This window comes from Microcaecilia unicolor, chromosome 5, assembly GCF_901765095.1.
Source record: "Microcaecilia unicolor chromosome 5, aMicUni1.1, whole genome shotgun sequence".
Classification (NCBI taxonomy): Eukaryota; Metazoa; Chordata; class Amphibia; order Gymnophiona; family Siphonopidae; genus Microcaecilia; species Microcaecilia unicolor.
In genome coordinates this window covers 213852433-213868364 of record NC_044035.1, presented here as the reverse complement: position 1 = coordinate 213868364, position 15932 = coordinate 213852433, and the positions used below count along the sequence as shown (strand labels likewise).

Sequence of the window (15932 nt, the reverse complement as noted above, 5' to 3'; positions counted from 1 at the left end):
TGTACCTCACCTTCCAGAGAATCGTCCTAGATTGGGGGGCAGAGGATTTTCGGCTGCTAGGGACCTCGGTTTTAGGCATTTTGGGGCTGGCTGCTTGGCTGGTACGTGGAAATATAATTTTTTCCAGCCTTCTCGGTTCTTTTGAGGGGCCCATCGTCGAAGTAGGGACCTCACAGTCTCAAGGTAGAGGTTCACAATGAAGGGTTGAGGGCCCACCCTCTTATTCCTGTAGAAGCTCAATTGTGAGACTTTTATTGGAGGTGGGCCCATACGCCAAGCCCCCTCCCTGCCCATCTTCAAATCCTTGCTCAAAGCCCATCTCTTCAATGTCACCTTCGGCACCTAACCATTTCAACTCTACCCAGGAATCCAGACTGCCCCAATTTGTCTGTCCGCACATACTGTCCATTAGATTGTAAGCTCCTTTGAGCAGGGACTGTCCTTCTTTGTTAACTGTACAGTGCTGCGTAACCCTAGTAGCGCTTTAGAAATGTTAAATAGTAGTAGTAAATGAAGTGAAACGTGATGCTTTCTATGACATATTTGTAATCCGCCTTTAGTTGAAAGGTGAAGTGGAATATAAATGCTCAAGTTTTTTTTTAAATTTAATAACTCAGCATAACATTTGAAAGAGAGTCAAAGTAGTGTTTATCAGGTTGCATAACATAGTAACATAGTAGATGATGGCAGAAAAAGACCTGCATGATCCATCCAGTCTGCCCAACAAGATAAACTCATATGTGCTACTTTTTGTGTATACCTTACCTTGATTTGAACCTGTCCTTTTCAGGGCACAGACCGTGTAAGTCTGCCCAGCACTATCTCCGCCTCCTGCCACCAGCTCTGCCACCCAATCTCGGCTAAGCTCCTTAGGATCCATTCCTTCTGAACAAGATTCCTTTATGTTTATCCCACGCGTGCTTGAATTCTGTTACCGTTTTAATTTCTACCACCTCCCGCGGGAGGGCATTCCAAGCATCCACTACTCTCTCCGTGAAAAAATACTTCTTGACATTTTTCTTGAGTCTGCCCCCCTTCAATCTCATTTCATGTCCTCTTGTTCTACCTCCTTCGCATCTCCGGAAAAGGTTCGTTTGCGGATTAATACTTTTCAAATATTTGAACGTCTGTGTCGTATCGCCCCTGTTTCTCCTTTTTTTTTTTTTTTTTTTTTACTAGAATGGGGGTGCATAGGTAATTCCTGTGGCAAAAGGGTGAGATGAGCATCACTGCTTATTCAGAGCTCTGATGCATAGTGCTTTGGTTATTAAAAGACGGACAGCCTGCTGTAGGAATAGATATATCTTAAATTTCTTATTAGATTGAATAAAGGGATTTGGTCTAATGTACATTGTCTTCCTGCTTAGGATTCTGAGATCGACAGTATAAAACTGTGTAGAAATCATGACTTGCTCTAGTATAGGAAATGAAACTATTAGATTCACTTGTGTACCTGAGAAATTGTGGCCATAAAGCTAAGACTGCTAGCTTATTCTAATGAGTGCTGAGATACATTGTGGAAGAGGTTCCTATATGGTTTTTGTCATTGGTATATTCTGGACACCTATTAGAAAATTATGCAGTACAATTTTCAAGGTTTTAAGGTTATTTTGGGGCATATTGTTTAAATATATATGAAGTTTTTAAGTACCTAAGAGGGTAATTTTATAAAAGGGCACTTAACTTGTGCAGCAGGAATGTGCATGTTATACCAATTTTCATACGGAAAGTATGTGCATACTTCATTATTTTAAAAATATCCCTTGGGAAATACACACATATGTTTACACATGCTCTGAGGCACACACAAATGTGCAGTTTATGCACTTTATATGTATGTTATAAAATGTCCACAAGACCAAACCCTGCCCCAGCAGCTCCTGTGACCAGATTGAACAAACATACACATTTCCTGGGCAGTTCTAGGAGAGGCCATTTTTGCACTAAAACACTTTTACGTACACATATGCCTTTTATATAGGTTAAAAGAGAACCTATTTTGTTGCTTAAAAGATGTTTAACCTTTGTTTTGAACATATCTGGAAATTTTATTTTGTAGTTCCCTTCATTCCTTTTTAATACGTTTTAAAAACTTTCATTACATTTTCATTTTCTTTCTTTTAAACCTCTTTCCATTTTGTTTGTGTGGCCAAAATTTTCATTCTTCTTACCTTGGAGCTGAGGTCTCACAAAAGTGTTTTTGTTTCTCCTTATTTTTGTTATCTAAGATGGATCTCTACAGTTTTAGCCATTGCTCTATTTTAGTCTGGTTTGAAATTAAAGCCAAATATAAACTCCTTTCATCTCCTGGCGAATCATTCATAGTTCACTTCCTTTTGAGGTTGCCATTGAGTGCAAGCCATTTGTTATGCAACCAACCTAACTCTAGATTAGCATTATGATCCAGGCTTTGTTCCCACTCCACTACTAACTTTTGTAGGTCAAAAGGTAACCTGTCTGCATAGAGATGCAATTTATAACTCCTATCTCTTGTTGGGATGGAATTCTGTTCATAGCAATGAATAGGGAATATTAGCTTATCCAGAGTCTGTTGCAGACTTTATTTGCTCATAAAATAGCTATAAGTATTAATTTTTAAAATTTCAACTCTTTCAGCTATTTACCAAATTAATTGTCTGTAGTGCTGTTGAAATCCGACCCCCCGCCCCCCCATTTACAATGCTGTGCATCTATGCCGACACAACCTATTCAAAGTGAATGGGCTGTTTATTAGCGCGCCACTAGCATGGCTTAGTAAACAGCAGAGTGAGTTTGTACCCTGAGGCATTGAAGGGTTAAGTAGCTTGCCCAAGATCACAAGGAGCAGATGTGGGATTTGAACTGGGTTTCACTGGTTATCAGCCTGGTGCTCTAACTACTATGCTGTTCCTTCACTGTATGGCTTCTCTGGCTCTGTGTGAGTCTAGGCCAGTGATGGCGAACCTTTCAGAGACCGAGTGCCCAAACAGCAACCCAAAATGTAATTATTTATAGCAAAGTGCCAACAGGGCAATTTAACCTAAATAACAGGTGCTGGTACTCATGGGCGGGGTCACCACATGACTCCACCCCTATGATAGCCACACCCCTTACACCAGCCAAGGCGCATATAAACAGACATCATTGAAAAAATTATACTAGTATAGGAGAAAAAAATAACTTGATTTTTTTTCAATATAAATCATTTCTGTAAGCTCCGGTATACCCAGTGCAAAATAAGACAGCAGATGTAAATTCTCAAATTGGACATATTCCAAACACCCACCCACCCTCCCACCTGGCACCAGGCATCAGACATCCCTCCCTCCCACCCACCCACCCAACACCAAGCACCAGGCATCAGGCCTCCCTCCCACCCACCCGGCCTCCCACCCAGCACCAGGCCACCCGAGCACCAGGGCCCTGCCTCCGAAATGTAAAAGTCATACCTGGTTGGGGATAAGGCGGCAGCGGCAGTGAAAAGCGTGCTGGCTCGGTGCGCTTTCAGCCTTCCCTTGTTTCTCAAGCGCAGGTCCCGCCCTCATTTCCTGTTTCCGCAAGGGCGGGACCAGCGCTTGAGAGACAGAAGGGAAGGCTGAAGGCGTGCCGAGCCAGCGCTTTTCACTGCTGCTGCCGACGCCACCTTAACCCCGACCAGGTATGACTTTAAAATTTCGGGGGGGGCCTGGTGCTCGGAGGGAGGGTGGGCGGGCGACCTGGTGCTTGGGCGGCCTGGTGCTTGGTGGGAGGGAGGGAGGCCTGATGCAGGTATGACTTTTAATCGGAGAGGGGCTGGAACTGGCTGAGGCGATGGTGCCCGTGCCAACAGAGAGGGCTTTGCGTGCCCTCTCTGGCACTCGTGCCATAGGTTCGCCGTCACTGGTCTAAAGGAAGAACTTCATATTTCTGGTCACATGTCATTACTTATTGATTATATTTTTAAGGTCTCAAAAATCCACTTGCTTTTAAGTAGCATTTTCATGGCTTGTGATACAGTAGGGTGGCATCCTTGGCCCCAAGTTATCTTGGATTCATGGTTGGGGCCTTGGAACTGGTTCCTGTTATTGAAAGTTCTTAATTGGGTCTATGAAGCAGGATGAGGCCTAATTGTGCCTTGGAAGTGGCAGCAAGACAGAGGGAGGAAATGAACATTTTCAGAAGCACCGAGGAGAGAGAGGAGGAGAATATGAGGGAGGGAATGGGGGGGGGGGGGGGCGTGAGAGGGCTGAGGTGGGGCAAGCAGTGTAATATGGATGAATGTTAACTGGAAGTGGAAAGAGCACCAATGTGTTGGGGAGGAGAGGTAGAAAAGACTAGAGAAGTGGAGAGGGGACTACAGTTGGATGAAGAGGTGAAAGAAGGATGCATCCAGGGAGGTGGGAGAGAGAGAGAGATCTACACTGGGCATAGGGAATGTACACTCACCATGGAACAAGTGTACTCACAGCCTGCCTTGTCCTCATTAAAAAAAACAAATTATTGGAGAGCAGGAAGGTGTCATGGGGCATTTCATCCCTGGCAATGGAGGAAATTATGAATCCGCACATCATATTTCCTATTTGAAAATGATTTATAATTAGGAGCAGCCTACCACCAACCCAAGCAGCATGCATACTGCCACTCACATTGGGGTTTACAAATACCTGAATACTGCTTCTTTCAGTATTTGTGTGAGTTTCCTTGCACATTACACCAAGTTGTCTTGTCTGGTTAAAGTTCTCAGCTTGTACTATGAATTTGGATGCATAACATTATTTGAGGGCTGGTGCAGAGTGAACCTTTAATGTTTGCACAAGTGTCACAAAAGGCCATTTAGAACATTTTTGTAGAACCATTTGGCTGGGATTTGTGTGCTTTTATTTTGGAACATCATAAAATAGTGTTGTATCCTCTCTGTATGTACAGATCACAAATTCCATCCTGTATTTCCCATGACTATTACAGAATATACATGGTGGAACAAAAGACAAAGAGCAGAACTTGCTGAAGAAAATGCAGTCTTTATAATGCTCCTAGGATACACTCTCAAAGGCCTGACGTGGCCATGTTTTGCCTAGAGTACAGGCTGTGTTGGGGGCATACAATATTACAATAAATAACATAAAGGCTAATCGGTAAAAAGAGCAGCTGGTCACATTTAAAAATTAAATAATTACAATCCTTATAAAAACCATCAGATGTTTAAATAAATAAAAGTCAATTAAGAAAGTCAATTGAGAAACCATGCTATGTCCACTAAAACAGTGCACCAGCATTAAGATAAAAACTTAAAAGGTAAAAACAGTGATAAAAATACAATGACATTGCAGAGAATGGCTTACCCAGTTGGTGCAAATCTAAATACTTCATCATCATGATCACTATGAAAAAAAGTAAAATCAAAATCTTTCGGCTTAACATGAACCTTGTCAGGTTTACAATGAGCCAAAATAGTTAACAAGAAGGAAAATACTGCAGCAGATTACTCCCGTGTGTATCTTCCTGGGTCTGTTTGGAACAGTGTAAACAAACTTGCTGTTGCAGCCAGTCTTAAATACTGTGAATATGCATAACAGTGAAAAAGACAGCAAAAGTCTAAAAGAACAATTAAAATCCATAGCAAACTGCTAAAGCTGGCTTAAAAAACTGTCAAAAAGTTCTCAGAGTTTAAAATGACATAATGCAGCATTAAAAAGGTCGGTGGTGGTAGGAACCATTGAGGAACATGTGACTTAAAAATCAAAAGCTAAACCAATAAAAACAGTCTTGACGTTTTTTTTTTGAGTCCATACTGACTAAAAGCCCTGGGAAAACCCTGAAGATAGCTCTTAAAAACAACTAAAAAAAAACTGCTTTAAAATGTGGTGCAACACATTGAAATCAGTTCTCTTTGTTCCAGTAATGTCGATGCGTTCCAGTCATCAATGTGCTGTAACCTAATAGGAATTGTTACTTTTTAATATTTTTACATGAAAAACTACAGAGTTCTGGTTTTCAGAGGATGGCTCACATGGTTTTTAAATCTTTTATTTTTTCCAGACTTTTTAAAGTACATTTTATGGATGCAACAATCTCAAACTTGTCACCTTTGGATGTTCCGAAGTGTTCCACAGAGGTTTGAATGTTTTATTTGATGATCCTCACAATTTTTAAGCTGTTTTGAATCACTGAAGATTCCTCTTAAGTTGAACGCATTGATGATGTCACTAGAACACATTGACATCACTGGAATGCATAGAATCTGTCTCAATGCGTTCCACCACCTTTTAAATTTTTAAAAGTTGTTTTTAAGAGCTATCTTCAGGGTTTTCCCAGTGATATTGGTCAGTATGAACTCGCAAACCATCTTCGATGGTTCCCACCACCAAGGACCTTTCTAGTGCTGCATTGTCATTTTAAACTCTTCTGAGAACTTTCTGACAGTTTTTTAAAGCCAGCTTTAGCAGTTTGGTGTGGATTTGAATTGTTCTTCTAGACTTTTGCTGTCTTTTTCACTATTACTCATGTATATTTACATGGGTCCAGTATTTAAGACTGGCTGCAACAACACGTTTGTTTACACTGTTCCAAACAGACCTAGGAAGATAACTTCTAAGTTTTTGTGTTTTAGTGGATATAGTTTGGTTTCTCAATTGACTTTCTTAATTTACTTTTATTCTTTTAAACATCTGATGGTTTTTATAAGGTTGGTTTGTTTATTTTTTTAAATGAGACCAGCTGCACTTTTTACTTGACACAGCCTGTATTCTAGGTGAAACATGGCCATGTCAGGCATTTGAGAGTGTAACCTAGGAGCATTAATAAATACTGCATTTTCTTCAGCAAGGTCTGCTCTTTTGTTCCATGGTGGATATTGTGGGCCAATTGTCGTTTTGCTTTCTTACCACAGAAAATATATGGACACCCTATGCCTCAAATGTTGCTGCCAGAGACTGAGAATCACAATGTTTAACCACACTTGGGACTTGCACTGTTGTGTTACAAGTGAGTTGTTCAGAATTATTTAAGTAACAGTAATTCTTACTAGGAATCCTGGAACATAACGGAGCTCAACTTTATTTTGCCATCAAAAATGTTACACAGACTTTAGAAAATCTCCATTCTGACAATGAGAGATTTTTCCCTCTGATCTTATACATTCTATGACAATTCATTTTGTATAATAAAACAGTACAGAATTTAAGCAATGCACACAGACTGGAAATGCTTAAACATGTCATTATATAACAACTTGCTACTCATTCAAGCATAACCTACCTTATGCTTTTGCTTTTAGTTGGAAGACTGTGCGCTCCAATTGTCAGCCAGTGGAAATTATCTGGATACGGAGCTGTCTCTAGCTGAACAGAGAGATGATCTAGAAGGGTTCTTTGAGGACATAAGGTAAGTAGATAATGTAATTGGCATGCTTGGATCACTGATTGTACTAAAGACGATGAAAAACCCAAAGAGAAACAATGTAGATAGATGCAGTGTAAGATACTTGGAGCTCAGAAGAGGTAATTGAATTGACTAATCCATGCTAGTTCTGATTAGGAAAATGTTTTAGAAGGAGGAATTGGTGGGGGGGATTTTTTGTTCGTTTTTTTGATTAGTTAAAAATTAAAGTAAGCCTATTGGACTTCTCTTAGTTATCCAAAAAAAAGCTTAAACTAGGCCTTTCAAATGGTTGAAAGTAACATCCTACTTTATTTGGTTATTCATTATAACATGCAGTAAATCCTTATAATCAAACATTTACATGTTATTCGCACAGGTGTTTGGGGATGGAGAAGGAGCAGAGTTTGGCCAGGAGTGGCGCTTATGCATGCATTTTATAAAATACAAGAAGAAAGCACCTGAACTTATGTGGATCAGTTAAACCTGCTCCAAAGCAGGTGCAACCTTGTATAAGAGCTTTTGTGGGAAACTGTTATAAAACCACACAGATGCACATGTGCCTTCTAGCCTAGATACCCTGTTGGCAAAATTACCATTCGGGTGTCTGTCATGCATCTTTCACTTCCACCACCCCGTGTACCCTTATAGCCTTCATTAGAGGGTTGTTTCTTGATAAGAAATATTATCTTGCCTCCTTTTTGAGCTTCTCTTCTTTCTCCTTCATATGACGGTCCCTTTGTCCCTGATCTTTTCATTCTATTGAAAACACTACCTTCTGGTAACATCAGTCTACTAGACATTCAAATGCTTCTATGATATTGATAGGAGCCAACTTTTCAAAATTATTGGGGGTGCTAAACCCAATTGAAATTCTCTTCCTCAACCCAGCTAAGGAGCTTGTTCTATACTGGGGGTGCTCTAGCACCCACAAAGCTAACTCCTATCTCTTCTTTCCCTTTTACTTCTTCTGCCTCTCTGCATAGCATGCACCATTTCGGTGGCCCCCTTTTCAGCAGGGGTGCAGATGGCATTAGATTTTGGGTGGTGCCCGGGGGTGGACCTGGGGGGGGGGATGCATTTCTTCCCCTCCCTCACCACTGTGACACTAATCTTACCTTTGCTGGCTGGTAGGGATGCCCAAGCAGGAAGAAGTTAATGGCCAACTTTGTAGCTGCCAATGTCTGCACTCTTCACACACGCTCTGTTTGCATATGACTAGAGCATCCCCACCCGCCATTTAATATCTATTCCAGTTTTGGAGGGGGCCTGAGCCAAAAGGACCCCTCCTTTTGGCTCAGGCCCCCTCCACATAACTCCCCGTGGCTACACCACTGCTTTTCAGTGCCCTTTTTGGTTTGTTCTCCAGAACTGAACATAGTTCTTCAGGTGGAGCCTCATCCAGAGCGAATCACAGAGCCAATATTACTTCTCTTTTCTATTAATGCCTCTTTTTCTGCACCCAAACATGGTATTAACTTTTTCCAACTGCTTTGGCACATTGGTTGGCTACTTTGAGGTCATCGGGTCTGTTTGATGACTGCTAGTTCTTTACTTCCAAAAGAATATTTGGTCCTTTAAATTTGGGTCCCTGACAATTGGTCTGACAACAGCTCATCTAATGGACAATTTCTCTCATGACAATTGGTCTAAAATACACAACAGCTAAAGGGGTGATTGGTTTAATGGCTCAGTTGGCTTAAAAGGAAGAGTTGGGATACTGATGCAAAAATCAGTATAATGTTTGAAAGAAAAAGCTACAGCAAGATATGGAAATGAAAGATTAGCACACACATTTTATGAAAAGTTAATTTTATAAATTTATATATATGAGTGATGAACATTAATATGAGAAAATTAAAAAGCACGAAAGTTTGTTAATGTTGTTCTAAAAGTGCAGATTGTGGGCAATGCAATGTAGAAAATCCAGAATATTCTAGGAGGCTTGTTGGAGTGTATGGAATGACCATTTTTGCTAGATAGGAAGGGGTACCTAAGAGAGAGGCCCTAAAAGCCAAACATAGAATCTTAAATTGTACATGAAATCTGATAGACAGCCATAGTAAGGAACATAACAAATGAGTGACATAATCATGTCTCTTGGCACAATACAAAAAGCGGGCCGCTGTATTATGTAAGGATTGTAGATGCTTCAGTTGATGTTATACTTTTATAGACTGAATTACAAGAAATTAGAAAAGCTTGAATAAGGGTATGCATTGCAGAAAAACTTAAGACCCCCGAAGTAGACGAAGATGGCAAAGTGTCAAAAAACCAAGTTGGATCACTTGGGAAATTTTGTTTCTCTAAGGTTAAGAGAAAATCAAATTGTATACCTAAATAGCGAAAGGATTGTACAGATTTTATGTCTGTATCAGAGAGAGGAACTAGAGTGGGTGGTGGATGATAGCCAGGTACCCAGTTGTTTTTTTAAGGATTCAAAACTAACTTGTGTAAGTTCAGCCACTGTGAGACCAATGTTAAGCAGTCTTGGAGAGGTCCAGTGTCCAAACAAGTTTTATCTGTGTAATAAAAAGCCGGGATATTGTGATCCTGACTAACAGCCGTCAGTGGACTAAGAAAAATGCTGAAGGGCAGTGGGGAGAGAACTGAACCCCGAGGAACACCACAAGTGAGTTGATGAGAAACAGGTTGTGATCCCGTGTACAGTGAAAGAACGACCAGTCAGATACAAGGAAAACCATTCACAAACTAAACCCCATAAACCAATACTAGAGAATCGTGACAACAGAAGGAAAAGATCAACAAGATCGAAAGCCACAGATGAATCAAGAGATAATACAAGTGCTATGTTCCCTGATTCCAGAATGGAATGAATCTCATTGATAAAGGTAGTAATTATGATTTCCATATTGTGATGTGTACAAAATCCCAATTGACAAGGATGCAAAATGGACCAACATTTTCTATATGAGCAAGAAGTTGAAGAAACACAATTTTCTGTAGTAATTTTGAGAGAAAATTGAGGTTTGAAACCAGACGATAATGAGCAGGCATGGAAGTTTTATATAGTGACAGTAAAGGACTAGATCCAGAGCCATCTTTTTCTACACCTGGGTCAAATACTCAAAATTATATCCTTCCAGTTTGCTTTAGCTATGATGGTGGGTGGAGGATCATGGAACAGTAGTGCTAGCTCTCCTCAGAACTTACCATGCCTAATCTGTCATTCAATGTGTTGACAGATGTTAGCAGGACAATGGTATCTCTGGACAGAAGTATTTGGGGTGGCAATGGGGTGAAGGGCAAATCAGCGTGACATTTCCACACATACCTATCACCACATCACAGCCACTCCCTCTGCTGTTATATAAGATATAGAAGATAATACAAGAAAAAATTATCAAGGTCCTTCTATGCATAACCCCGCAACCAGTATTAGCCACATAGAGGGGCATAATCGAACGTCGCCGGTGAAATAGATCGCCAGTGATCTATTTTGGTGGCGGCGCAACAGCTGGCTGGAACCGTATTATTGAAAAAAATGGCCAGCCATCTTTTTTTTTCGATAATACGGTTTAGCCCGGTCAAATGCCAGAGTTCGCCGGGTTTGATATCGCTGGTTTTGTTTTTCAGCGATAATGGAAAAAAATGCCGGCAATCTCAAACCCGGCGAAATCCAAGGCATTTGGTCATGGGAGGAGCCAGCATTTGTAGTGCACTGGTCCCCCTGACTTTCCAGGACAGCAACCGGGCACCCTAGGGGGCACGTCTAAAAATTTAAAAAATATATACAAATACCTCCCAGGTGCTGAGCCCCCCGAATCCCCCCCCAAAACCTACTCCCCACAACTCTACACCACTACCATAGCCCTTATGGGTGAAGGGGGGCACCTACATGTGGGTACAGTGGGTTTTGGGGGGGGGGGGTTTGGAGAGCTCAACACTTACCATCACAAGTGTAAGGTAGGGGGGGATGGGCCTGGGCCTGCCTGCCTGAAGTGCATTGCACCCATTAAAAACTGCTCCAGGGACTTGCATACTGCTGTCAGGGAGCTGGGTATGACATTTGAGGCTGGCATATAGGCTGGTAAAAAAAGGTTTTTATTTTAATTTTTTTAGTGTGGGAGGGGGTTGGTGACCACTGGGGGACTACGGGGAGGTCATCCCCCATTCCCTCCAGTGGTCATCTGGTCAGTTGGGGCACCTTTTTGAGGCTTGGTAGTGAAAATAAAAGGACCAAGTAAACCCGACGAAATACTGCTTAACACCGCTTTTTTTTTTCCATTATCCGCGAAAGCCGGCCACATGGTAGCCACGCCCATGCCCGCCCATGTCCCCGCCTTTGCTACGCCGCCAACATGCCCCCCTTGAACTTTCGCTGGCGCGGCGACGGGAGAGCAGCGATGGTGTCAAAAAAGCCGCTTTCGATTATACGGATTTCGCCGCTTTTGAGAGATCGCCGGCCATCTCCCGATTTACGTCGGAAGATCGCAGGCAATCACTTTCGAAAATAAGCCTGTTTGTTACATACCATTATAACTAACATGATTCAACTAATTCTTCTGTGTAGGAGTGAAAGTTGGGATTCTATACAGGATTGGACATCCTCGATATAAACCTACACCTTCAGTTCTGTAACATACACTTCATATTTCTCAAGAACTGAGCTAGGATATTTCCCCTTACAACTTGTCATACAAAAAATATTCAGGTTGTGGCATCACTTCAAGAATTGCGACACTTTCCTTTCACTGCCAGTGACTTTGCAAACGAATACAACAAACCCCTGCAAAAAGACATTTGGAACCTATATGGCAAACATACCATAATAGGACAACTTCCTAGGATTCGTGCTGCAACAATCCTACCTATTAAGACTCCACAGTATACATTACATTGGACCAGTACACCTACTGTTGGGGAAAATAGTAAAAGCAGAGCCTCTGGAGATCCCAGCAAATAAACTACATGGTAACAGAATCCTTCATCTCATTCACACATACGGAACATGGACAGAATAAAGAACCACAAATTAGAAACAAAAATGCATATATAAAACTAAAATGAAAACCCACAAAAACCATGTGGGTCAAATTTCAGCTGGCAGTCACCATATGTATAATTCTGCACCATGATCTGTGTAACCCTCATCTTTCTTGCTCTCTCATTCGCTCATCAACCCTAGCTCCTCCCCTCCAGGCATCATAGGTATGACTCACTCATTTGGGGAGACTGAAACAGAGTAGCTATGAGGGGAAGGGGAGAGAGGACCCTGGTCCGTACAAAATTTTACTCTTTCCCCCCACTCCTGGGACTGTGACTCTCAATCTCCTGCTTTCTCCTCTCTATGCCCAAGGGTGTAGGCTGACTTTTTTTTTTTAAGTTAGGATGTACCTGAACAAATTAAGCATATGCTAATTATTAAAAGAGAGATAATGAGTGGCTAAGCACTATGCACTAAAGTGGAACCTATGCAGAGTGCCAGATTGTTTGGCAGACTGGATGGACCATGCAGGTCTTTATCTGCTGGTGCTTACTGTGTTGCTATGTAGTTGTGAGAAAATTAATGGTATTGGAGTGGTAAAGAAAAGATTATCATTCAGTCCTGCATCACAGGGTCACTGTGTTAACCTCTTTGGCAACCATTCCAAAACAAAAAAAAAAAGTCTATTTAGATTGATTGCTTGTCTTCAAGGTCCTACAACAAACTTACAGAGACCCCAATATTTCTGTCGCTCCCCAACAAATGCTGCCCAGACTACTTTGAAGTCTATTTGACCCACCCCTGTCCCTCTGCAAGTAGGGAGAGGTTCTTCATCTCTTGCCTCTTGCCCATTATTTTCAAAATCATGCCAGCTCTGTGCCATCTTAACCATACAGGTCAGACTGTGAAGCAGTGTTGAGCAGGCACCAATTTGATAGTCATGAACCAAAACAGCAGGAGGAGATAAGCATCTCTTCTCTTTCTGGGGGAAGGGAGAAACAGTTAATTGAAGCCTGGCCCTGGAGAGGCTTAAGAGATGGGTGGCCTTATAACAGATTGCCCTGCCCAAGCTTGGACTGAGTTGGGAGGAGAAGCAAAAGTTTCAGTATATATACCTTCAATTTTTCTCTGGGCGAAAAATAGCAACAATCATAAAAAAGTGTTTCTAAATACTGCAGCATAGAGTTAAGCTTGAGGAGAGCATTCTCAGCTATCTGAGGTAATAAATTTAGGCTATATGGTTAAAAAGCACCCAGCTGACAAAGGTCCCTCTTTGAAGTTCAGTATATTGTATGTGAGGGGGAGGAGCTCTCTAACTCAGTGATATGGTCACACTTTGGCAGACTGACCCCATGCAGCGCATCTCCACACTGTGGGGGTCAGGTGACACCATTTTCCAAGATGGCAACATGGAGGCAGGAGCAAGTGGGTATCACACCTGGCTCTTCTTGAAGGTATGCTGAAGTAATTTGGGGGGGGGGGGGGGGGAAATGGTATACACCTCTCGATATACACCTCTTCCCTGGGCTCCTTGATCTCATCACATGGATTCCAGTACCATCTCTATGCCGATGACACCCAGCTTTACCTCTCCACTCCCGACATCACAGTCGAAACCCAGGCCAAAGTTTCGGCCTGCCTCTCCGACATCGCTGCCTGGATGTCCAACCGGCATCTGAAACTGAACATGGCTAAGACTGAGCTCCTTGTCTTCCCACCCAAACCCTCTTCTCCTCTTCCCCCACTTTCCGTCTCTGTTGACAATGCCCTCATCCTCCCCGTCTCCTCAGCCCGCAATCTCGGAGTCATTTTCGACTCCTCCCTCTCCTTCTCTGCCCATATCCAGCAGACAGCTAAGACCTGTCGCTTCTTCCTCTATAATATTAGCAAAATTCGCCCATTCCTTTCTGAACAGACCACCCGAACTCTCGTCCACTCACTCGTTACCTCTCGTCTTGACTATTGCAACCTTCTCCTCGCTGGCCTCCCGCTTAGCCACCTATCCCCCCTTCAATCTGTCCAAAACTCCGCCGCACGTCTTATCTACCGCGTGAACCGATACTCTCATATCACCCCTCTCCTCAAGTCACTTCACTGGCTCCCGATCCACTACCGTATACAATTTAAGCTTCTCCTATTGACCTTCAAGTGCACTCAATCTGCAGCCCCCCACTACCTCTCTACCCTCCTCTCCCCGTATGTTCCCACCCGTAACCTCCGCTCTCAGGACAAATCACTCCTATCTGTACCCGTCTCCACCACCGCTAACTCCAGACTCCGCCCCTTCTGCCTCGCCTCACCTTATGCCTGGAACAGACTTCCTGAGCCCATATGCCGTGCGCCCTCCCTGCCCATTTTCAAGTCCTTACTCAAGGCCCATCTCTTCTCTCTTGCTTTTGGCGCCTAACCACCTTCCCCATTCCAGATACATACACTGACTACATAGCTTATTACCTTTAGATTGTAAGCTCTCTTGAGCAGGGACTGTCCTTCCCCTTGTCTAAACTTGTACAGCGCTGCGTAACCCTGGCAGCGCTATAGAAATGCTAAGTAGTAGTAGTAGTAGTAAGGGGGTGCGACTAGACACCAAGGATATTTGGGGTAGGTTGGGGGGTGGAATGAGGGTGCCACTAGACACCAGACATATGGGGAGGTCAGAGGATTTGGGGATCAGATGATTGAGGGCATTTAACTTTGGGGAGGGTGGGGATTAGGGAATTTTTTTTTGTGAGGGTGACCCCCCATATGTGGCAGCATTTTTTTTGTCATTACACTTCTTGTCAATGTGTGAGCCAATCACTGCTCATACACTACAGGAGGGGGACATTTTACAGTGAGCAGCAGATTATTTATGCAGTGTGCACTTTTTTTTCCTGACGGTGCACACATTTTAACATGGCAATAATTTGCATGCTTATTGATTTTACTGTATGTCTGTGGTAAAGTTTTATGGAAAGCTTGTATTAGAAGCCTTATGGCCAGTGGCTCTAAAGCTTTTTACGTTGATCCCTGTGAAATTTGAACCTGTAGCTGCAGGAAAAAAATACCCAGTTAAGTACTTCTGCTGCTGCTGAATGGAGAGATGCATGGTAGGGAGGGAGGTCAATGGATCAGAGCTGGCAGTGCTGCATTGCGGACAGTGGCCTGATGTCCAGAGCAGCCACCAGTTTATCCTCTCCACCTTACAGTCTTGGTTCTGAAAGGGACTATGTCTTCCAGAAAATATGGTAATTTGTATTTTAATGCTCAAGATATCCCAAGCTTTCTCTAATTATTACCATCACATCAAATCCTTTGCAACTATATATGTTAATACCTTTTATCATAAATCATGTACCAAACGTTCTTAATACAATGTGTTACACATATTAAAACTAAAGACACAACACTCACATTCCACACAAACACTCTTCGTAGCACATTACATCTACACCATACTATAAATAATATAAACAATGTTGTCAACTAGCACGGATTGTGAAAAAATGAGAGAAAGTCTTCATACTTGTCACACCAACTCTCCTGTGTTAGAACATGTAGGTTGCAATGCTTATCTTGATGATTTCAAGCATAAAAATCTTCACAATGTGAGAAGTCTGTTTTTAAGGCTGGATCACCCCTGGCCAAGCCCTTGTAGTTGATTTCATAC

At 42.3% G+C, this 15932-nt stretch overlaps 1 protein-coding gene across 1 annotated transcript in view; it reads left to right on the top strand.

Annotated features, from left to right (window-relative positions):
• Window positions 1-15932, top strand: part of FHOD1 (formin homology 2 domain containing 1) — a 586414-nt gene that overhangs the window by 112651 nt on the left and 457831 nt on the right. Inside the window, exon 2 of the mRNA XM_030203753.1 lies at window positions 7235-7341. Within this exon, the coding sequence (XP_030059613.1) occupies window positions 7235-7341 (107 nt within the window). The remainder of the gene's footprint in view (window positions 1-7234; window positions 7342-15932) is intronic.